The sequence below is a fragment of the Hyaena hyaena genome, unplaced genomic scaffold (genome assembly GCF_003009895.1).
Source record: "Hyaena hyaena isolate Hyena2069 unplaced genomic scaffold, ASM300989v1 scaffold_741, whole genome shotgun sequence".
NCBI classification, from domain to species: domain Eukaryota; kingdom Metazoa; phylum Chordata; class Mammalia; order Carnivora; family Hyaenidae; genus Hyaena; species Hyaena hyaena.
The window spans coordinates 799776-825047 of NW_024081373.1; the positions used below are offsets into that span (position 1 = coordinate 799776).

Sequence of the window (25272 nt, forward strand, 5' to 3'; positions counted from 1 at the left end):
TCATAGACTAGGTGGCTTAATCAATAGAATTTATTTTCTCATAGTTCTGGAGGCTGGAAGTCCAAGAGCAAGATGCCAGAATTGCCAGGTGCTGGAGAGAGCTGCCTTTCCAGCTTGTAGGCAACCATTTCCTCACTGTGTCCTTACACAGCTAAGAGAGAGAGCTAGACCTTTCATCTGTCTTCTTATAAAGACACTAATTCTATCAGATCAGACCCCATGCCTATGACTTCATTTAACCTTACCTATTTCCATAAAGGCCCTATCTCCAAATACAGTCATATTGAGGGGTTCTGACATATGAATTTGAAGGGGACACAATTTAGTCCATAGTGGGACACAATGAGGCAATCAGAAATTAGTAACAGAAAGAAGCTGTCAACACCTCTGGGATTGGAGTGACACAAATAGATGTTGGTACCAGAACCCAGAAGTCCCGAGCATCTGGTAGAGGCTAGATCCATGGTAGCAGTGGCATCCCGTTGAGAACTGAGACCATTAAGGGAAGCACTGTCAATGGAAACCAGACTCAAAAAGAAGATGCAAGTACCACTGGAGAAGCTGCCTAAAGCAGGGCCAGGAATGGCAGGGAAAATTCTCTGATTCTCCCTTCCTCCTATTCTTCACTCTTTCATCAGTACATCCCATTGGCCAATATTCCCCTGAAGCTATTCCACAAGAGAGCCTGGGATATGTAGTTCCCTCTCCTACAGAGTGGAGCAAAGCCAAGGCCAGATATGGAGCTGAGCACAAAATGATAGATGACTGCCACACTCACTGTGTGACTGTGGGCAACTCTCTTTTCTGACCATCAGTCTTCTCATCCGCTAAATAGGGCCAATAATAGAGTTATTTTGAGGATTAAGGGTTATAATTTTTGTGAAGCTTTTAGGTCAGAGTAAATTCTCAAACCTGTGTTAAGATTTCAATCAATGTTGTTTATCATTAGTCAGAGAATGTATGTTTATTTTAGCTTGTGTTAACAATGACTATGACTGGGGTGCCTGGGTGGCTCAGTCAGTTAAGCGTCCAACCATGGCTCAGGTCATGATCTCACGGTTTGTGGGTTCTTGTCCCACGTAGGGCTCTGTACTGACAGCTAGCTCAGAGACTGGAGCCTGTTTGAGATTCTGTGTCTCCCTTGCTCTCTGACCATCCCCTGCTCACGCTGTCTCTCTCTCTCTCTCAGAAATAAATAAAACATTTAAAACATTTTTTAAAAAAACAATGACTATGACTGACTGACTAAAACTGACACCAGAAACAACAGGTGCTGATGAGGATGTAGGGAAAAGGCAACCCTCTTGAGCTGTAGGTGGGAATGCAAACTGGTGCAGCCACTCTGGAAAATAGTATGGAGATTCCTCAAAAAGTTAAAAATATAACCAACCTATAGCCCAGCAATTGCTCTACTTGGTATTTACCCAAAGGATACAAAAATACACACTCAAAAGACACATGCACCCCAGTGTTTTTAGCAGCATTATCAACAGTAGCCAATCTATGGAGAGAGCCCAAATGTCCATCAACTGACGAGTGGATAAAGAAGATGTGTATGTATAAACAATGGAATATTACTCAGCCATCAAAAAGAATGAAACCCTTGCCACTTGCAACAGTGTGAATGGAGCTAGAGTGTATTAAGTTAAGTAAAATAAGTCAGTCAGAGAAAGAAAAATACCATATGACTTTACTCATGTGGAATTTAAGAAACAAAACAGATGGACATATGGGAGCAAGAAAAAAGAAAGAGGGAAACAAACCATAAAAGACTCTTCCTTTGTTTTAGCGTTTTTATTCATTCTTGACAGAGACAGACAGAACACTAGTGGGGGGGGGGGGAGGCAGAGAGAGAGAGACACACACACAGAATCCAAAGAAGGCTCCAGGCTCTGAGCCCCAACACAGAGCTCAAACCCACAAACTGAGAGAACATGACCTGAGCTGAAGTCAGACACTTAACCTACTGAGCCACCCAGGCGCCCCAAACTGTAAGAGACTCTTAAAGATAGAGAGCAAACTGAGGATTGATGGAGGGAAGTGTGTGGAGGATGGGTAGGTGGGGGATGGGCATTAAGGAGGGCACTTGTTGTGATGAGCCTTGAGTGTTGTATATAAATGATGAATCACTGAATTATGATCCCCAAACCAATATTGCACTGTATGTTAACTAACTAGAATTTAAATAAAAAATTGAAAAACTAAAACAAACACGATGACTGACCTACCAGGAAGCTATAGTCACGAAAAAGTCTAGGGATCAATAAACCAAGAAAATCCAAATGTTGGTTTGATCCAAGACTCCTTTAAAGTGAAACTTTTATGGGGGCGCCTGGGTGGCTTAGTCGGTTAAGCGTCTGACTTTCGCTTAGGTCATGATCTCACGGTTCGTGGGTTCGAGCCCCGCGTTGGGCTTTGTGCTGACTGCCAGCTCAGAGCCTGGAGCCTGTTTCAGTCTGTGACTCCCTCTCTCTCTGACCCTCCCCTGTTCATGTTGTCTCTCTCTCTGTCTCTCCTAGAAATAAATAAAACATTTAAAAAAAAAAAAAGTTGAATCTGAATCATTCTCTATAGAACTGTCTGATGGATTTTTTTAAATGCATATTTATTTATTTTTGNGTTTCAGTCTGTGACTCCCTCTCTCTCTGACCCTCCCCTGCTCACGCTGTCTCTCTCTCTCTCTCCTAGAAATAAATAAAACATTAAAAAAACAAGATTTAAAAAAATAAAATAAAATAAAGTGAAACTTCTATGAAGGTTAAAACAATCATGGAGTGTCCATCCTAGCTTCCTTTCCATTCTCTACTTTTTTCTCCTTCACCTATACTTCTATTCAAGGCCCTGTCTTTCTCTTCCCGCCTTGTCCAACAAAAGTTCCAAGATTATGTATTAATAATTAAGATCATTAATCTCTGATCAATAGATGAAAATTAATGGATCATTAATCCATTCAGAATTTTCCCCACTTCCAGCTTTAGACCAAGGGAATGTACAAGCTTTTTAAAAAGATCATCTTCTTTACAGAATGACTCATCTTTACTCAGGAATGAGGGTCTTAGCAGATGTCCTTTGCCTCTAAAAGACAAAGAATGGACATTAGGAGCCACTCAGCATAAGATCCATTGGCATGAACTGCCTGTCAAGGGGAAGGTCATAGCATTCTGCCAGGGTCACATCCTTCCCTATAAAGAGGAGACAGTGCAGCAACAATGGCAAATGGAATGGATCTCAACTTCCTGCATCTGACTCACAGGAAAAACTGCACATCTCAGACAAAAGGAGGCTCAAATGCTACCTACAGAGCTGAGGTCCTCAAGTGCCAAGCATGGACTATTTCACACATGAATCAAGGCAAGGGCATCCGATCTGCTTTGGAACTAAAACAATGGTAGGGATTGGATGCAAGTGCATAAAATAATCAGGACACACCTGGGTCTCAGGGACAGCAAGGGCCATGGTTAACAGATTAAAAATCCAGTTTTTACCTAACTGAAAGCAACACTTGAGCAGGAATCATTTTAAAACTAAGGTCTTGCTGTAACTGATTGTGCTGTCTTATTCCAGGCCTCCCTTCTTTGGAGCTGGACATGAGCACATCCAGCACGGTCACCCAAGAAGCACGTGAGGCCTGGCTCTGTGTTTGTGCCCCCAGAAAGACAGAAGGTCAGAAAATATGCTGGAGAAGAGACATACCAAAGATAGCTGGTCACATGAGTCTCTACGCAGGCAACACCTGTCTCTACAGCAATGCCAATAACTAAAGCATCTACACTTGCACATTTCTCTACAGGTTAGGAAGGAGCTTCAGATACATAATCCTGGTTAAGGCCTCACAATATGTGGGACAGGTATTGTGATTTCTCAATTTGCAGAAACAGAAGCTCAGAGAAGTGCTTTATCTATATAAGAAAAGGGTCACCAGTCGCCCCTACCACTTACATTCCTAGGACATTTACTAAAAAAAAAGGTATTTAATTTTTACGTTCAAGTGCAATGAATATGCATTGTGGAATATCGGCATTGTAGAATATTCATCCATATTCCTGCCATCTTAGAGACCTGTTATTTTTCAGCATATATCCCACTTTTTCTATGTACAAATTTGATATGGATAGATGTGATCATTCTGAAAATATTATTACATAATCCACATTTTCTGTAACAAATTACCTAATATTTTTTCAATATATTATAAATTTTTTTTCATTTTATTTCACATTCATCACCACGACTAGATATTTCATGGACACAGCATATATTACTTTACACCATCCTTCTGCAAACAACCGCCCCTGTCTGTGGTCACTGTGACCTATTTATTCCAGTTGATTCAACAGTTTTGAAGCTGTAATACTACAGACCCAAACTACATAGATTATGAAAATAAACCATTTTGTTGACAAAAATTATTATTATTATTGGCCTTTTCTTTTTTTAAATTTTTAATGTTAATTTTATTAGAGAGAGAGAGAGAGAGACAGCACACAAGTGGGGGAAAGGGCAGAGAGAGGGAGACACAGAATCCGAAGCAGGCTCCAAGGTGTGAACTGTCAGTACAGTGCCTGATGCGGGGCTCGAACTCATCGACCATGAAATAATGACCTGAACTGAAGTCAGACACTCAACCGACTGAGCCACCCAGGTGCCCCTATTATTGGCCCTTTCTTAAAGCTCAAACTACCAATTTATAATCCACAGATGTTTATTGAGCATCCAGTTCATGGGAAAAACATATCAGCTATGAGAGTAAGAAATTGACATTTAATTCATCTGACTTGAATATCATACAGTGTAAGCAATCTGCAGTGAGATTGTTTTTGGCTTAAAAATTGGCATTAGGCAAAATAAATATCTATGGCCAGGCTCATGATGTAGGCAAAACAGGCTTGAGAAAAATATTCAAAAAAGGAGGCAATTCAAGAGAACAAGGGAGGATAAGGAGAGGCAGGAATCTTATCAGAACTAAACAAGAAAGCTTGAAAAGAGAACTGACAATGTCATTTGGTAGGGAAAACATGACCTGTCTAATAGTCAAAAAGTACACTCTTCTCTTGAGTGGCCTTGGACATGTCTCTTCAAAGATTCTCAGAATCCCAAGGATGGAGGTGACATTATCATCACAGTTGATGTTTGTTATACATTTTTTGATGCTTGTTATGCATTTAGTAAATGTCAGGAAAAGGTTAAATGCTTTACATGAATGACTTTGTTTATTCAAAGTTTTTTCAAGGTCATAACCACCTATGAGAAGGAAAGTATAAAATCTCTCCATAACAGGTAAAGAATTGAAGATAAGGTACTAAAAGAAATTATCCAATGTCACAGAACCAGTGAGTATTCAGACCAGTTCTCTCAGATACATGCTGTCTACACTAAAACACTTCCCTTGAAGGACATCTAGTTTAGTCCTACCCCTGTGATCCTTAAGTCCACTCTATAACAATCTACCAGTGTTGAAAAAGCCCCAGTGGATGAGGTTTGCTGTCCACCAAGCACTCCATTCCATCCCGAAAAGCTCCAAACGCATTAACTCATTCATTTATCCAACAAATATTTGTAAACAAAAATATTTTATGGAATAGTCATAGCTCTAGGCCCAAAGAATATAGCAGTGAATAAATTAAGTCCCTGCCTTCATGGACTTTTTATTCTTGTAGGAGGGAGAAGGGGAAAGATAAAACAAAAGAAAATATAATATAAAGGATTCAAGGGTGATAAATGCTTTGGAGAAATGGAAAGCAGGGTAAGGAGGTTCAGAAGTACTGAATGGGGAGAAAGGAGTTGCTCTTCCATATAGGGTAGTTAAGGGAGGCCTCTCTAATAAAGATGACATACTGATGAGATAAGATGCAGATACCTATGAGAAAGATGCCATTACATATGAAACAATCCATTCCAGGAGAAAAGAACATCAAATGTAAAGGCTCTAAGCAAAAACTTGTTTGGCAAGTTCGGGGAGTGATTAGGAGGCCAGGGTGGTGGAAACAGAATAGTCAAGAGGGAATTGGGCAAGGGATGCCTGTGTGGCTCAGCCAGTTATGCCTCCAACTCTTGATTTCAGCTCAGGTCATGATCTCGTTGTTCATAAGATCGAGTCTGGCCTGTGGTTCTGCGTGGACAGCATGGAGCCTGCTTGGGATTCTCTCCCTCCTTCTCTCTGCCCCTCCCATCTCTCAAAACAAATAAATAAACATTAAAAAAAAAAAAAGGAGAAAAGAGAGGGAAGTAAGTGGATGACAAAGAGAGTTGGGACCTGACCCAGGAGGTCCTTGTAGGCCACAGAAAGTGCAAAGCTTTAAGGGTTTTTGAGCAAAGGTGTGACACAGGTACATTTTGAAAGAGATCACTCAGGTTACTATGTTGAATATAGATGGGGGATAGGAGGAGCTGAGGACAAAGGGGCAAGTCAGGAAACTATTATAATTATCTGGGCAAGAGAGGTTGGTATCAAACTTAGAATAAAAAAGGTAATATTAACGATGGGGAGAAGTACCAGGTCACTGGTCATGCTTTGAAAGTGAAGTCCGTGAAATTTGTCAATGGAGAGTTACAGGCAGTAGAAGAGAAGAGAAATCGAAGGTGACTCCAGAGTGTTCTGCCTGGGAAATAGTGAACAAGGGGTTTCCGTATTGATATGAGAACACCCAGAGAAGACCTTAGAAAATGGCAGGTTTAGGGAAGAGGAAGGGAAACAAGACATTGGCTTTGCCGTGGGAAGGTGACTGCCCATGAGACATTAAAGTGGAGATGGCGTCTCAAAGGAAACCAATTGCCGTAAATAAACTCTGTGCTTTGATTTTACCTGTACCTGTAAAATGTGTACAATGCATGTCCTCCTAGCTCTCAATGTGATGAGAAAAGGTGTAAATGCCCTCTAAAGTAAAACACACGGTCAAACCTTAAATCTGATGATACTGATAATTTTTATAATCATCGAAATGAAAGTCTCAGCTGTGAAGAATGAAAGGCACGCACAGATGGGGAATTTATCCCCATATGGATAGTAGGATGGAGACAAAGGAGAAAACAAGCCTGATGGCATAGATGTAAAGTGAATGTCTCAGCTCTAACAGTCTAAGGTGGCCTTGGTGACGATGACATGCAGGGACCACTTGCAATTGCCATGAGACTATTAAAGTCTTTCAAAGCAATTTTCTTATTTTGGTGCTTCAGAGTCAAGTCATTTCTGGCCAAAAAGGTCTGCTTTTTATGCCTCAGGAATTACGATCAGCAATTTGCTCCAAAATGAAATGGCTGGCTTTTTTTTCATGGTCCTTTTACCTCATGCTCAACTCCATGTCCCACATGCATGCCTTGGGAGAAGGGAACTCTTATAACAGAGCTCCAGACTCTGTGCTGCCAGAGTGACAGCCGCATCCCTCCAAGATGGCAGCAGTGAATGGCTACCACAACATTGCTCTCCACGCTGGAATGGCATCTTCCATCTTCAGGGAGAAAGGGCGCAAAGTGAATTCTCAGTGCGTGAAGTCTGACTTCCTCAACTAGTTCATTGAATTGAAAAATAAACAGTTAAATTCAGCCGGCTTATTTTATGAGCAAGTATCTGTAAAGAAGAAGATGTTAAATGGTTTCTCACACTGTGCATATTTTTTTCACATGAACAACTCGTTGTTGATCTAGATAGATGAGTTTCACAACACTTTGAGCTTGTCTGATTTGTACACTTACTTCCAAGGCAACAGGCGACCCCTGATGGAACTCTTTCATGTATTAGATACCAAATGATCAGTAACAAAGTAAAAAACCCCAGAAGGAGAGGAAGAAAAGGAGAGAGGGAGAGAAAACCCCACGGTACATGGTACTGATCTGTCCATTGTTGTACCAATGTTGCTGTAACCAAGGAAGACTAGAATATAGTTTACCGATATCTGGGCCATCAAAAAAGAGCAAGAATAGCAATATATTTCCAACGAGAGAACACTGTATGGTGCAGGGAGATACACGGGAGTCTTAGAATCTAGTTTCAGCTCTGCTATAATCAAGTGCATCATGCAAGTCACTTTACTCTTCTGAATCTCAGTTTTCTTGCATGTAAAATAAGAAAAAGGCAGCTTCTCACTTTTGAATTCTATCACTTTATGAAATTTGGTATTCATGGAGATCTTTCTTTTAAGTGCTAACAGTATCGAAGGGGAGAACTTCAAAACACTACCTCAAGCATTGAATTTCAAACACACGTTATCTGATTGCAGCCTCAAACATAACACAGACGAAACCTACTCTTGATGTTGCCCCTGCTCCAAAACCTGCTGTATCTTCCCCACTTCCTTCTGTGAAACTCCATCCTCCTATGTTTTCAGGTTAAAAACTTGGGAGTTATCCTTGACCCCACTGATTCTCCGGCATCCAAACTTCTGGCAAATTCCAGTGGCTCTATTTTCAAAATACTTGCAGAGGGGTGCCTGGGTGGCTTAGTCGCTTAAGCACCCGACTTTCGCTTAGGTCATGATCTTGCGGTTCGTGGGTTCGAGCCCCTCCTGTGCTGACTGCCAGCTCGGAGCCTGGAAGCTATTTCGGGGTCTGTATCTCCCTCTCTTTCTGACCCTCCCCTGCTCACGCTGTCTCTCTCTCTCTCTCTCTCTCTCTCTCCTAGAAATAAATAAAAATATTTAAAAAAATACATGCAGAATTCTACCCCATCCCACCACCCCCAGCACAATTACCCAAGAACAGACCGTCATCATTACTCACCAACTGTCAATAACCTCCACGTTTGCCCCCTTCACTTGTCTTTAACGCACAGCCAGGGTTTTAACACACAAGTCACACCATGTCACTGCTCTGGCTGGAAACCCTCCAAAGACTTCCCGTGGCTTTCCACCTCCCACACAGTAAAATCCAAAGTCCTCACCAGGTCTGCAAGGCTCCACCTCCCCTACGCACTACCTCTCTGACCTCATTTTGTACCACTTTGCCCCCGGAATAATCTTATTCCAACATACTGAGCAGGCTCCCACCTCAGGGCACCTGAAATCTGCATGGCTCTCTCTCTCTCTTACTTGTTTCAGGTCTTTGACCAATGTCCCCTTAACAGAGAAACCTTCCCTGGCCAACCCGCATAAAAGTGCACCCTTCAGTCATTTCTACTTCATTTTTCATGATTACCCATATCACCTGAGATAGCGTATACATTTTTAAAAAATTCATCTGCCTCTATGAAAACAGGACATTTTTGCTATAAATGCTGTACCCCCCAGGGCTGAAGGACAATATATGAATGAATGAATGAATGAATGAATGAATGAATGAATGAAAAAAACTTCCTGGAACCCTTACTAGCAGATGTGGCCCACAACCAGCACCTAAACATGGCGTCCAGCTCCAGGACAGAGACTGCCTTGGCATGTGGGCTCAGAGGCCTTGAGCCTCTTGTGCAACTTGCTTGGCTCCTTCCTTCCATTGGGCCATCCATTCACCAGGGCTGACTCTGCCTGATCCCAGGCCACGCTAAAGCTCTCCCTGCGGCGGATTTGAGATCCAGAGAAACTTCTCCTGCGTACTTTCTAACCACTACCATACCCATCCTCAGAAGAGGGTGAGAGAATATGATATTAACAATTTTCACTTGGATTCTCCCATGGAAGTTGACACTTCTCTCCCACAAGGGCCTGAGCAGCCTCAGAGTCTGGGCCCTAGAACATCACAAAGGGAAGTACCAAACGGCCCTACCTCAGCAGGCCTCCAAATGGAAGAGAGTGCTGGCCCTCAATATTCTACACATGTTCTTCCACCAAAACTGTCTAAGATAAGGAGTGAATGTTTAGAGCACGAGTGTATTGTCTAGCCTTTGGCCAGTGCTTAGCTTAGATCGAGCCTAGGGAGAAGCTGAACCTCTTCTTGCTCCCTTTTGTTATGCGAAAGGCTATGCCTTCTCTGCCTCCCCCTCTCCACACCCAAGAGCGTGAGTGAGCTGCAGATCTACCCTGGGTCTTTTCTTTATCAGGGGGGGCTCACAATTAACGTGCACCTGAATCACCCGCGTATCCGGTTAAAACGAAGGTTCTGGTTCAACAGGCTCAGGGTGGGACCAAGCTCTGCATTTCTAACAAGCACCCAAGGGACGCAAACGCAGCTGGCCATTCTCCACTAGAGTATTGGAATGAGGTCGTACCAAGCCCGCCTGAGGCATGCGCTGGCTTGCGCTGCTTTCTCCGGCTCTGGTCCCTTCCCTCCAGCTTCCACCCCCCCCCCCCCCCCCCCCCCCCCCCCCCCCCCCCACAGCACCGCCGAAGGCTTTACAATAGAGTCCGGCTTCTTTACAATAAAGCCGGATTCCTGAGCGGCTTAAGCTTGAGGCCCGGCCTTCGAGGGAGGAGGAACGATCTAGAAACACTGCGGTAGCCTCCTTTCCCTGGTCCGGCATGGGCTCCAGGAGCCGACCCCGCCCTGGCTGAGACGCCTCTGGGCTTGCAGAGAAGGACCGGTGACAAAAGTTTCCCGAGAGGCTGCGCTCCCGGTCAGACGCCGGGGCGCGCCCGCCCGGGGACCGCAGTGGGCGCAGTGCAGCTGCGGACCTTTCCCGGGCGTCCTCCGGGCGCGGCAAATGGAGAAAGATCAAGCAAAGATTCCGGGCGCCTCCCCCGCTGCCCCTCTCCCCCCTCTCCGCCCTCTCCGCCCCATCCCCAAACGGCTGGGCTTCCTGCCGAGACTATATGACACCCAATCTGCTCTGAAGCATTTGAAGTCCTGGCACTTTCCCGTTCGCGGGGCGGGGTGGGGGCGGGGGTCCCCGTGGCTGGAGAACGTGCAGCGGCCGCAGGCTGCACGTTTGCGGAGATCGCTCTCCGCGGGGCCCTGCGGGCTGCACCCGGTCCTGCGCCCCGCTGGCTTCTCCTCGGGGAGGCGCCCCGAGCTCCGCATGTTAACTGCGCGGAAGGACGCAGAGGGTTAGGCGCTCCCCGCCCACTGCGCGCACCCCTCGCCGGAACCCAGGTCTCTCGCTGTAAGATGGGAAGAAAAAAAGAAAAGAGCTCTGACCAGCGGCGACCGGAGAGTGGGGTGGCGCCGAGGCGACCCAAAGGGCGGTTTGCAGTGGGGAAAAAGGGACATCTGGCCATTTTAGACAGGATTTTGATTTTTCAAAGATTTTAATCTCCGGTCATTGGATTTTAACAGGTTACGTTGGCTTTATTCAAGGTATTAAAAAAAAAAGTATGAGAATGCCACGTATTTTCAGTGTCATTCTAAAACACCATCGAATGCGCTCGGATCCTTCTAGAAACATGTCAGCTCTGGGCTGAAGGGCTCGGATCCTGCGGGGCGCCTTGGCGGGGGTGGGGGTGGGAGTGGGGGGTGGACTTCTTGCGTCGGTCCTGGGAAGGCGAGAAGGCAGCCTCCTGAATCCACAGATAGACCTTGAGCTCCTCCGGAAGGACGCCCCGCCTGTGGGCGACAGGAAGCACTGCTCTAATCTGCCTGCTCCCGGAGTTTGGGCGAAGCATTGTGCCAGCGGGCAGGGAAGAGGTGCGGGGCTGCAGAGGCTCCTGGCTGGCGGCTAGAGCCAAAAGACACTGCCCCACCCCCTCTCGGAATAACAAACTGAGGGAGGGGGCCCAAATAACACCCTATCCCCACCTCCAAATACGCCAAGTTCATTGCTTTGCATGGGCGGGGGAGGGGAGGAGTCGTTTGTTAATACCCTACTCCCACCCCCAAATACACCAAGTTCATTGCTTTGCATGGGGGGGAGGGAGCATTTGTTAATAATACCCTATCCCATCCCCAAATACGCCAAATCCATTGTTTTGCGTGGGGGGAAAGGAAGGGCGTTTGTTTAAGAGCTGTGCATCATCCCCGGAAAAGTGCCGCAGTGCCGTAGAAGCTGAACTCGGCTTCTACTCCTCGTTTCTGGAGGCTTCGGTCGAGTTCCGGGTGACTGAAGCACTCTGAGGAGGCACCCTGGCCGTTTTCTAATTTCCACTCTTCAGTGGGACCGGCAGGAATTGGGGACAGGCACGAAGTGACAGGGGGACATAGGAAACGAGCTGAGTCTCTGGCTTCTGGATCTTTCCCAGGTACTCCTAAGTCCCTAAAGTCACTGGGGCCCTCTGGAGATTTGGTTCACGCTCTCGGGTCACGGCCGCACACGCAGCCTCGCCCTAAGTGCGGCAGTGCCAGGACTGCAAGCCTTCAGAACCTGGCCAGTCCCCGGGGCCACCTGACAAACACACCGGTGCCCATGGCCGGGGAAGGTGGTGCGTTTTATTCTCGCCTCAGAATCGCCCTCGGATTTCACATGTCTGACACCAATTCTTATGTCTTAGACTGTGTGAATGATTTGTTGCGTGCAGCTGAGACTCCCTCCCACACACCTGCACCCCTGCGCGGGGGAGGAGAACGTCGGAAAGTCAGAGGACCTCTCGAGCTGGTGTGCGCATGTGTGCCTGGGCGGTGTAACCTCGGCAGGAGAAAGACAGGGGTTCCCAGTGAAAAAATGATTAGAAATAAACTAACGGCTCAGAATGAGCAGGTCGTTCCTTTGTCTCAAGCAAGAGATGGATAGAGTGTTCATAAAGGATTTCTGTCTTTAGAGTAACAGAGGAATATTAGTTTTCTGCCTCAAAGCATCCTGCTAGCATTTTGTTTTGTTTGTTTGCTTGTGTGTTTTTTAGTTGTCACATCAAGAAATGGCCTGTACTCTACATAAAATTATACAAACGTGGGTGGTTCTAGATGGAAAAAATGGTATTTAGCTAACAGCAAAGGGATTAAGGGCCGTCTCTACACAAATGCAAATGTCTTTAATAGCTACAAGAAACCTAAATCTCATCTACAGCCTCTGAGGGTTTTTTCAAAAATAGCTTCAGCCACCGCCTGGGTGGCTCAGTCGGTTAAGTGTCCAACTTTAGCTCAGGCCATGATCTCATGGTTCTTGGGTTCAAGCCCTGCATCGGGCTCTGTCCTGACAGCTCAGAGCCTGGAGCCTGCTTCTGATTCTGTGTCTCTCTGTCTGCCCCTCACAGGCGCGCGTGCTCGCTCTCTCTCTCTCTCAAAAATGAATAAACACTAAAAAAAAACCAGCTTCATATTCAAGACTAGCTGTAATCAACATAACTTCTGTTTAACAGACGTGTTTCATTTACAATTATGTGTGCCCTATAGCAGAATCTAAGGTATGGGAAAAAAAACCCTGAAGTCAACTGGGGCAGGTTTGACCACCTCAATTTTATTTTTCTGTCACAACCTACCATGAGTCAGGTATTAGTTGCCACCATATTTATCCCATTTGACTAAAATAATACCTATTTCATTTAAATGGATTCATCTCATTCCTTAGCTTAGAAAAGTGAAGGCCTTGAAGTATAGCTATCAAGCTGTATAGAAAAATAATATGGGGATACATATCAGAAGCTATTCAAATGCACATAATACCCTTTTGGCACATAATCCCACTAGGGGAATTACTAAAGAAATACTTCAATAGAGGGGCACTTGAGTGGCTCAGTTGGTTAAGGGTCCAACTCTTGGTTTCAGCTCAGGTTATGATCTCTTGGTTCATGAGTTCGACTCCCCCATCAGGCTCTGCACGGACAATGCAAAGACTGCTTGGGATTCTCTCTCTCTCTCTCTCTCTCTCAAGAAATTAAATGAATAAACTTTAAAAAAATAAATACTTCAATAGGAAAAGCTTGAAGAGATATTCATTGCTAAGCTGTCTATAATTTTCATGAACATATTTTTAAACTTAAATTGGAACATCTGATCAATTAGAGACAAGTACAGTGATAAGAACAGCAAGAATAAGCTGGAACTGTTGCAGAATCTCTTAAATGGATGGTTTATTCAAAATAGACATCATCATATGCCCACTACCTCCAGTGATCTTCACCCCTTGATATCTGTTTCCTTTTGTAGCTCCCTCTCACACTGAATCAGAAAGGCCCATCTCTGTGACCAAAAGAATACAGTGAAAAGGATGACGTGTCACTTTCAAGACTAGGTCATGAAAGACATTGCAACTGCCGCCTTGGTTTCTCAGGAGCCTTGCTCTGGGGAAAGGCCAGCTGCAGTAGCCTAAGGATCCTCCAGGCCGCTCACATGGGAAGACCCACAGGGCGCAGAAGTCACCAGCCAAGTCAGTGACCCACCTTGAAGTAAATTCTGCAGGCCTAGTCAAGCCTTCCAATAACCTTGGTCAACATCTGACTGCACCCCCATTAGAGACCTAGACCCAAAACACCACAACAGGGCTGCTCCCAAATTCCCGATCTGCAGAAACTAAGACATAATGGGTGATTGGGATTGTTTCAAGCCACTAAGGTTTGGAGTGATTTGTTATACAGCCACCAGCAGCTAATACTTACTGCATATTAATTTGATGAATATTGCAGCACCTGGGTGGCCTAGTTGAGCATCCAGCTTTGGCTCAGCTCATGATTTTGTGGTTCATGAGTTCGAGCCCTGCATCGGGCTCTGTGCTGGCAGCTGGGGGCCCGACAGCCTGGAGCCTGCTTCAGATTCCGTGTCTTCCTATCTCTTTGCCCCTCCCCTGCTTGTGCTCTGTTTCTCTCTCTGTTTTTTAATAAACATTAAAAAATTTTAAAAAAACAAGTAAACAAGTAAATTAATTAATAAGTAGGTGACATGGACTCGAGCCAGACATTCAGTGATGTGGGGAAAGAATGTTCCAAGTAGAGGGAACAGCAAGTGCAGGAGCTGTGCTTGCTTCAGCCCAGAAAAATGTCTTAAGCTTATTGCTGAATATTAAGAATGAGGCAGAAAGTAAAAGACAGGGCTGAGAGTAAAAGGGCAATGGCCAGATTATGCAAGGGGCTTGTAACCCAAGGAGTTTCAACTTTATTCCTTGTGCTGTAAAATTTTGAAGGGGTTAAGTTGGGCAGGGTGATGTGATCTGATTTCTGCTTTATGAGGACCATAAGGAAAGCAAGACTCCAAGTGGGGAGACTAACTAAAAAACTGTTTGAGCTCAGATAAGGAAGGTTGGTGGGATGACGCAACAAAGGGCAGTGGTAGTAGACATGGCATGATGTGGAATGATTTATTTTACTGACAGAAGGAATATGTGGATGGGGAAAGTAGTAAACAGTACCTTATTTTTGATAACTACATAATATTCATCAAATTAAATTTTTTTAATGTTTATTTATTTGAGAGAGAGAGCGAGTGAGCAGGGGAGACACAGCATCTGAAGAAGGCTCCAGACTCCCAGCTGTGAGCACAGAGTCCAACACGAGGCTAAGATCATGATAGACGGTGAGATAGACCTGAGCTGAAGTCGGACGCTCGACTGAGCCACCCAGGCGCCCCACTAATTTACTTGTTTATTGTCTGTTTACACACACACACACACACACACACACACACACACACACCACCGAAGGCCCTGAAAGCAGGGATATTGTCTGTCTCATTCCTTGTACTTAGAACAACACCTGTCACATGATTAATATGAATGGAATGAATGGACAAGCTATGTCTAAATATGCATCAATAGAAGCAAGGATTAAAGAAGAATATATAAATGAAAATAATGGTGCTTGAATTGTGGAAATGTGATTTTTTCCATTTTAAATTTGTTTTGAATACTGTTGTTACATTATTTTTTTAAAACTCACCATACAAATAATTACCTATGTGAAGGTAGGGGAAAAAAAGGACTACTAATAGTTATGTTCTGGGGCTGTTGAAATTTTCTTTTTTTTCTCATGTTGCTTTACCTTTTGACTTTCTAGCTCATATATAAGACCTTTGCTGGGAATTTTTTAGAAAACTTTAAGTGAAAATGGTCCCCATGAATAGCTTGTATAACATGCCATTCTGCTGGACATTTTCCAAAGAGGACAATACTCAGAATTATCCTCCCCGCTTTCAAACACGAATTAGGACTGGACCAATTCTGATAGTTCACACTCTGTTTCCAAGAGAGAAAGAATTCTCCATCTTGGCCATATTTATGGAAAGTTCTCAGAAACATCATCAAGCCTTTGCCATTCTATAAATATTTCTTAAAATGCCCACTACATGCAAGACACTTTGTTGGATGTGGTAGAAAGAAACAAAGACACTTATTTCATCAACCTTTATCCCTTTCCTAGAATAATTTGGAATGGCTTACAACAAGAAAGATATGCCAGAGGGAGGAGGAGGAGGAGGAAGAGGACAAAGAAAAGGAAGAGCAGAGAGAGAAATAAACAAGAGAACCAGTTAAATATGAGCAAAACTAGAAAGTGATGACCAAATAGAATAACACCGTTAGAACTAACATCCCCGGAAATTGATGATCGTTGAAGATAAACTTTATATTTATCTCTGTTTCCAAAACCTGGTTCTTGCCTTCCAACAGCGTAAAAGTTAAGCAGAGGAATCAAGATATGGGTGTAAATAATCAGAGGAATTAAAGAAAAGCGTGAGCATCCTAAGGAACTACAGTGGACCACTAAATGCAAATGTGCCCCTTGTTTGGCATAAGAACCACATTCCAAAAATTCCTGTAATTGTGTGAAAACACCCAGGCCACTGTCATGCCTGCCCCTGAAAATCTGCTTTGGTTCCACAAGGATGCATCCCAACCTGACTGCAAAGGAGAGGCAGTGTGATGTACAGGATAAGAGCACGGACTTTAGAGCTGACTGTGAGGTTTGAATCCCAGGTCCTCCACAAACTAGCTGCGTGACCTTGGTCAACTTACCTCACCTTAGTTTCTCATCTGTTGCATGGGGATTATAATCATACTGGACTGAGAACATTGACATAAGAAAGGAATTGATGAGTTAATACATGTAACACCCTCAAATCAGTGCCTGGGACACAGTGATTGTTCTGACAGCATTAACAAAAAAAAAAGTAACCAGATTGATTGCTTACCAATGTAATGGTAGGAATGAAACTTTACACTAAGTTGAGCAATTCACTTTAAGTGATGGATTTTGGTGTGAGCATAAGAATTATATATATGTTTCCCGTTCAGACAGTTTAGCCTGAACTTCCACAAAGTTTTCAGGAATTTTGAATCATGCATGGATCTAGAAAGGATTTGACAGATCAAGCTTTGAACCTTTATGCAGCTGAACCGATTGAGGCTGGAGTGGGGGTAGGGGTGAATATATAGCCAGGGCTGCAAAACAAGCAACCCTAGAATACAGACGAAACAGTGATTCTTGGATCTCTACTCTTCCCACAAGGCGTTGGAACTGGGATTGGGACTGATTAATTAAATACTATTGGCTTTGTAGGCATTCCAGTCTGTCGAGAGGTTATGAATTCAGTGTCTGTCTGTGTTTGACTATGGTAGGAACAATGCTAGATGCTTGGGATAAAATGGTGAGCATGAGGTCTGATAGCCATGCTCCTGAAGGTCCCACTTAGGCAGGGAATGTAGACATTTATCAGAGGATCGTAGAAATAGATGCTGATTGCAAGTGTGTAAATGTCTACAAACTCTACAGGGTCTTAAGCACACATTTAGTAGAGGAATATTGGGGGAGGCTTCCCCAAGGGAATGACGACTGAACTATGAGAATGAGGGAAGGAAAGAAGAATACTCCAGATGGAGAAATCAGCAAAAACCCTGTGACAGGTGGAGGAACAGAGGGCCAGGGTGGTGGAAGCACCGGAAGTAAGGGACATCGGAATCCACACGGTAGGAAGACAGAAGGAGTTGTGGTCAGGTCTATGTTGTCCCTGAAGATCATTTAAAAGGTTTTGATTTTTATCTTAAGAGTTGGGAAACTATTGGAGGATTTTTTAAAATATTTATTTATTGGGGCGCCTGGGTGGCTCCATCAGTTAAGCGTCTGACTTCGGCTCAGGTCATGATCTCATGGTTTGTGGGTTCGAGCCCCACGTCAGGCTCTGTGCTGACAGCTAGCTCAGAGCCTGAAGCCTGCTTCAGATTCTGTGTCTCCCTCTCTCTCTGACCCTCCCCTGCTCACGCTGTCTCTCTCTCTCTCAGAAATAAAGAAAACATTAAAAAATTAAAATATTTATTTATTTTGGGGAGAGCACAGGTAGGGGAGGGGGAGAGACAGGAGGAGAGAGGATCCCAAGTGGATTTGTGCTGACAGGCTGACAGCAGCGAGCCAGATGTGGGGTTCGAACTCACAAATGGGGTTTGAGCTCACAAACCAGGAGATCATGACCAGAGCTGAAGTCAGACGCTCAACCGTCTGAACTACCCAGTTGCCCCTGGAGGATTTTAATCAAGGGGATGATATGATCAAAATTTCCTTTTCAAACGATGACTTTACTGTGCCGATCAAAGAAAGGGAAGACTAGCTGCTGGTAGGCTCCTAGGGTGGTGTCAGTGTAGATGGAGAAGTGTGGATGGAGAGACTCAACATATGTTGGCAATAAAATCAGGAAAACTTGGTTAGCCAGAGGGATTGGGGAGAAGCAATCAGAGGTCTGATGTCATGCCTAATCTCTCTGGTTTGCAGAATTGGATGACTGGGGAGTGGTGTCATTAACAGGGAGAGGGGAAATATGGGGAGCCCTATGGCGAGCAAGAGAGAGAGAACCAAATTTAAACAGATGTTGTTAAAGACATCCAAATCCATTTAGTTTTGGTTTTTCAGTATTTTATTTTGGCACACAGGATAGAATATGGTACAGAGTTCTTACTTCAGGTAATTCTCAAACCAACCATTTCCATTTGGCTAAAGTTACTTTTGTACATGTAATTTGCATCTTTCTTAGACTTATCATGTCTAGCATCCCATCCTTAATGAACATAAATGTGAAAAGCTTGGTTTCTGAGGCGACTCCTAGTCTTTGCCGACACCACTATACTGAGAATCGTCATAGTTCAAATCAATAGCATCATGAAAAGAAATTATATTACCGATATATATTTAACTCTAAATAGGTAGTGTGAAGACTCAGATAAATTTAAATAAAGACCACTTTGCTCTCAGGTTCATTAACTTTTAAAAGCTGTCTAAAGAACAAACACTGAACAAAACTAGCTGAAAAAGCAATTGTGTAGGAACAAAAGCAGAACAGCGAATAATCAGTTAATTTCATCTACATTCCACATCAAGTGCAAGTGCAAGAGCTTTCATGACTTTACAGTGAACAGGGAGGATGGATGGGGTGTGTACTTGATGCAAGGTCCAACCAGTTAGAGCAATCACTGAAATCCAAATATTTCCCAACAAAGACACTCAGAGCAATGGCAATGTGACATACTGGTATCTAATCTCCTCCCTTTAGTGACAGACAATAAATTATCTGTATCTGTAGTTTTTAAAAAGCTTAAAATGGGTGGCTAATGCTCAAGTAAACCATATTGTTAACTTGAGGCGACGGAATCAAGCTAACAACACACTGAATCACGAGCTCAGGATTGCAGGTAATACGTTTGCAATGGTCAATAATCTTTTATATTCTTACTCTCTCCTTCCAAATTATACGCAGAAAAAAACCCCATCTGATTCTATCAACTGCTTGGGTTTCAACTTCTGCCCATGATATTCAGATTATATTAAGATAAGGCGATTATAGTAAGGGGTGGGTGAAATTAATTCATACTCTATCCATATTATATTTTTAAGTTACCTATTTACCACAAAAGTGTTTTTATATTACACCATTGCCTCCAAGAAAGCCGATTGCAACATTATACATTTTATGGGGCAAAATATATTGCTAATTATAAAAGAAAAACCCCAGAGATTCTCATGTACTCAAGTTTATTCTCAGCCAAAGTTTTGAGGGGAGAGATTTCATGAATGGTCCTGACCTACATGCACCCCCTCAGAATGATCAATTAAGGGGGGAAATGCATTGTAATTGTTAACATTTGGACATAAAGAAATTTTGGAGGTCGACAGTCTAGTTGTAGATGGCTTACCCTGCTGCCTTCTTTAGGAGATCTTAATTAAGTCAACAACCACAGCAAAGAATGTCATTCAGTGTAACTTTATTTACTATTTATTGCACATGATTCGAGGTCTTTAATTTCTAACCACCAAAGGTTCAAAGGACTATTTTTACCATGAAGTTTAACATTAACATTAGTGAATTCATTTATTCATGTGTGTGTGTCTGTGTGTGTGTGTGTGTATTTATTGTAAACATCTGAATTATTCACATTGCCATAGATCCTGAACTCGTAAGCGTGGACCATGCACAGGCTGGCAGCAAGCCAGGAAGCCACTCTGCAAGCAAACAGATACTCTGCATAAGGAAAAAAGTCATAGCACGACATTTAAAGTCCAACCTAAGTCATCTCAGAAGTATACATATATTGACTTCTTAATTCATATAGTATCTGGAACTCAACTGGTTGGTTGGTGATGGGGTTGACCTGATTTCGGGAGAATTCTTCCAGGAATCATTAAGGAAAAGAGGGGCTCAATCTTTCTTTTTAGTGGCTTGCTCTTCGGCAGCACCTCCATTTTTCTTCTCCTCTTCCTCCTCCTCGGCTTCTTTGGTCTCTTCTCCTTCTTCGCCATCACCTCCTTCTTCTTCCTCCTTGGCCTCCTCGGATTCCTCCTTGGCAGCTTCAACATAAAAAGAAAATTGACACACTCCAAATCCAGGGTACGTGGGTCAACACGTTTCTGCTAAAGTTCCGTGTGAAAATTCGAAGGTCAGAAAGATTCCCCCAAACCCCTCAGCTCTACCTCCCCAAACACTAGCAAGGGACAGTGCTGAGCACTAGACATAATGCCTTCCTCTTAGAAAAGTCAAAAGGCAAACAGTTACTTCAAAACAAAAATAAAAACAAAAAAACGACTTTTGTTCTTTAGGCCACCAAACTGCTGGGGTAAACGGGTTTTTTAAAATGTTAACTGGGAATAAAAAGATAGCAGGAGGAGGATATTTTGAAATGTTATTTTCTTTTTCTTTTAAAAATTTTTTTCTTTTTTGAGAGAGAGAGAGAGAGAGAGAGAGAGAGCATGAGTGGGGGAGGGGCAGAGAGAGCAGGAGACCCAGAATCCCAAGCAGGCTCCAAGCTCTGAGCTGTCAGCACTAAGCCTGACTCGGGGCTTGAATGCAGGAACCGTGAGATCATGACCTGAGCGGAAGTTGGTCGCTCAACCGACTGAGCCACCCAGGCGCCCCTGAAATGTTATTTTCAAAAACCTACCAAGCTAAGTGGAGATTTGTATCTCTGAGAGGGCAGCCAGTCTGAGAAATCAGGTACTTACTCAAGGCTTGTTGGATAATTAGACAAAAGGGATTAAATAACCCCTTTAAATAAGATTCTCAAGTCACATATGAATAAGACTTCTTGGCATAGGCAAGGTTTCACTTCTACCCATCTCCTAGCAAATACCCACGCCCTGACAGTACTTGAAGCTGTAGGGATTTTTTTTTTTATCATACCTTCTTCCTCTTCAGCTCCTTCCTCCTCTTCAGCCTCTTCCTTCTCCTTCTCCTCCTCCTCTGCTTCTCCTTCAGAAGGGGGTTCGTCCTTGGCTTCCTCGGCCTTGGCAGCCTCAATGGTCTCCTCCACCTCGATCTGCTCCTCCTGGACGTGGCTGGTGTAGTAAGACGGGAAGGAGCGGGCTGACATCAAGTAGGAGCTGGTCTGTAAACCGCCGTAGGCAGATCGGCCAAAGACCTGAGAGCTCTGGGAGTAGCCGCTGGTTATGCTTCCCACGCTGGTGAAACTGAGCCGGGTCTCCTCACCTTCCAAGAGTTTCCTGGGAAGACAGGGGAGGATGGGGTTAATAAACTAGAACACAGGAAGTGTGTTGAATAACAGCAGATCTGAGCCCACCACTCCTTTAGGCAAAGGAGAGCAGGTGCAGGGCTGGGAATTAGCAAAACCTCATGTCTGAGGTGGTTGTGCCTGACACCAGGGCGGGGGAGGGGGCAGAAAAACAAACAAAATAGTCCTGTCTATTCGATTGAAAATGTAATGAGAAACTAAGAGTAGAACTCGTATCACAGGGTCAAATTCTTCCCTATTTGTCTAATAAGCCAAAAAGCAAACATCTATTTCGAAGGGCTATTCTTGAAGGCTTCTGACTCCGTGTAAATGAAAGAGGAATTTCTTCCTAAAGCTGACTGGCTGCTACCACCCCACCCTGTTTTTACCTGTAAGCTGCAATCTCAATGTCCAAAGCCATCTTTACGTTGAGGAGGTCTTGGTATTCTTTAAGGTACCGAGCCATTTCGCTCTTTGTGGTTCTCAATTCGTTTTCTAATTTGTTGATCGTGTCCTGGTGGGGGACAGAAAAAAAAAATCCAAGCATAAATCAGAGTGGTATCAGTTTACTGTAGTAAGGCTGCAAAGGCCTAACCTATTTAGAACCAAAGTGCACTCCTTAGATAAAATCTCCCCTAAAAGAACTGCCTTTTCTCTTGTTTAATTTTTCCTTCCTTGGAATAATAAACAACAACAACAACAATTTAGCTTCAGGAGCAGGAAATGAAAACTAAAAAAAATTTTTTTAATCTGATGGAAGAAAAATACTTTGCTTTCTTTTCATGATTACAGTCTAATGATCACTGTAAAATGCCTGCAAAAAAAATATTTTTAACTGACTTGAAACACTGTGTGTCATTCATTAGTGAACTTTATCCAGATCACGTGCAAGAAATTACTCCCTTTACAGGAATAGGAAGTAGCTAGATAAAAAAAATAATAATTTTATCTGAAATATTTTCTATGGATCTACATTATTTTTTCTCCTTCCGGGAAAAGGAAGATCCTCAAAAAACAAAAATGTTTTATTGTGAACATCATTACCTTCTACAGTGGTGACTGTATTCCTGTCTACCTCAGGGACAGGAGTGGCTGATAAAACCAGTCTAAAGCATGCTTAGGCACAGGTATCCTTCCGAACTAATGAAAGTTCTCTGCTGAATTTATTAAGCAGATGGTCCGATCTGTGCTGCAAAGCTACATGTGGTTAATGAAGGACAGCAGAGAGGCAGGCCAGAGGCAACGCCCAACTCCCACCCCTGCACCCACCCCACCCTACCCTTGCAGGGCTATGCAGCTTTAATGCGGAGTAAATTCAACTGCACCAAAGGCGTCCCCTCAGACTGCAGTCGCGCCCCCACCCCCGCCCTCCAACTGCCCCACCCCTCCCACACAGTCTCCAGGGAGCCAAGTTCAGCTCCCCACTGGCTGCTAGCCGACGCCTCCTCTCCGGCCTCCACTTCCCGGGCGCGCCTTCGGCTCTCCACCCTCACCCCCACCCCCGCAACTTGCACCTACAGCTCCCTCCCCGCCCCCACTCTGATTTGCACGGCGTGGTACCTGCATAGCACTAATGTCGGCGTTCTGCTTGTCTTCCAGCTCCTGCAGCTGCTTCTCCAGCGCTTCGTTCATGCCCCGGCACGCTTCGATCTCCAGGGTCTTGGCCTTGAGCAGGCGGCGGCTCTCGGACACCTCGTCCTTGGCGGCGCGCACCGCGTCGGTGTTCTTGGCGGCGCTCTCGGTCAGCACGGTGAAGCGGCTCTTGAACCACTCTTCGGCGTTCTGCATGTTCTTGGCGGCCAGCTTCTCGTACTGAGCGCGGATGTCCTTGAGCGCGGCGGAGAGGTCGGGCTTGGAGGACACGTCCATCTCCACGGAGATCTGCGCGTACTGGATCTGCGCCTGCAGCTCGGCGATCTCCTCTTCGTGCACTTTCTTCAGGAAGGCGATTTCGTCCATCAGGCTGTCGATGCGCTTCTCGAGCTCGGCGCGGGCGAGCGCGGCCTCGTCGGCTCCTTTGCGCGCTTCCATCAGCCGGCCCTCGGCGTCCTCGCGGCTCAGCACCTCCTCTTCATAGCGCGCCTGCAGGTTGCGCAAAGTCTCCTCCAGCCCTTCGCGCTCGCCCTGGAGCGCCTGCTTCTCGTTGGTAGCGTCTTCCGCCGCCAGGCGCAGGTCGCGGATCTCTTGCTCGTACAGCGCCCGGAAGCGCGAGGGCTCGGAGTGCTTCTGGCGCAGCACCAGCAGCTCAGCCTCCAGCACCTTGTTCTGCTGCTCCAGCTCGTGCACGCGCTCGATGAAGCTGGCGAAGCGGTCGTTGAGGTCCTGCAGCTGCGCCTTCTCCTGGGTGCGGATCGACTTGAGGTCGTTGCTGATGGCGGCTACCTGGCTCAGGTCGAGGTTCTCGAGACTGGGCATCAGGGAGCCGGAGCTGGACGAGTAGCTGCGGCGCACGGACAGCGAGGAGGAGACCGGCGCGGAGTAGCTGGAGTAAGCGGAGCGCGCGGTGCTGTAGCCGCTGCGCACGCTGGAGATGTGCACCCGGGGCGTCTCCACGTAGCGCCGCTTGTAGGAGGTCGAGTAGTACGGCTCGTAGCTGAAGGAACTCATGGTGGCGGTCGGAGCCCCTCTGGCTCGCGGCGGAGATGGGGGCCTACAGAGAGAGAAGAACGGGGAGAGAGGGAGAGGGAGAGGAGAAGGTGGATGGCTGTGTGCGGCTCGGCGCGGTCCTGCCACCCGTATTTATACGCGGGGAGCATTCTGACGCAGCCTGCGATCGATCACGGCGCGCCGGGCCGGTGGGGGCAGCGCGCTGCTGCAGCCAAGGGGAGGATTCTGCGCAAAAGGGAAGGCGGGGGCGAGCGACAGGCGGCTCCCGGGCTGCGGCGCCCGGCCTTTGCGCTTGTCGGCGAGGCCCTGGATCTTCCCTGAGACCCCTTCCCCCTCACTCATTCCCTTCCCCTAACCCCCACCCCCAGCCTACTTCTTGACTCGGCATCACTCGTATGGCGGGTCCCCAGTAATGGATCCTCACTCCCTACTGACACCTTAGTTTTTCCATATCCGCGTATCTCGGAGTCACCCTCGCCCCTGAAATTCTCTCCTAACTCGCCCCTTCCCCACCGGGGTCCTCCTCCACCGTCCCCGCCTTGGGGTTTAAGGGGATAAGGCAGTGCCTCTAGGACATTAGTGATTAAAGTGAAAAGTTTAAGCTTGCATGTATAAGGCCTATACGGGAGGAAAGTTTTATGTCTTTGTGGCTATGTATGGCACTTTCTTTAATTCACCTCCCTTTCTCCTGGTTGTTTGTCTTTAATGTGCTGCTTCTGCGTGCGCACACACGTGAAACTGCGGCACTGCCGGTGTTGGTTTTGGCATTTCTAACCCCTTAGAGAGCAGTTAATAGCAGCCTTTCCGTGTTCCTAGATGTTCCCATTCCTTTCTGCAGAACGACGCCGCGAGTGTTTTTAGTGTGCTGAAGCGTGTAGTTGGGGGAGAGCCGAGAATGAGTTTGTAACTAACCCGGGTGAAAACCGACTTGCGAAGACAGCGGCGAGCTCTGCAGCGGGGCGCCACGGACTGATCCACGGCGCCCGTACCTCCTTCATCAAGCTGAATTCCCGCTCGACACCGCC

The 25272-nt window shown here is 45.4% G+C and overlaps 1 protein-coding gene across 1 annotated transcript; it reads right to left on the minus strand.

Annotated features, from left to right (window-relative positions):
• Positions 1–18540: 18540 nt before the first annotated feature.
• Positions 18541–24387, minus strand: NEFL (neurofilament light). The gene is made up of 4 exons (XM_039218168.1): positions 23201–24387; positions 22030–22154; positions 21313–21632; positions 18541–20483 (listed from the first exon to the last, which is right to left on the minus strand). The coding sequence occupies exons 1-4, from the start codon at positions 24245–24247 to the stop codon at positions 20335–20337; spliced, it is 1641 nt and encodes a 546-aa protein (XP_039074099.1). The 5' UTR covers positions 24248–24387; the 3' UTR covers positions 18541–20334.
• Between the last annotated feature and the right edge of the window lie 885 nt (positions 24388–25272).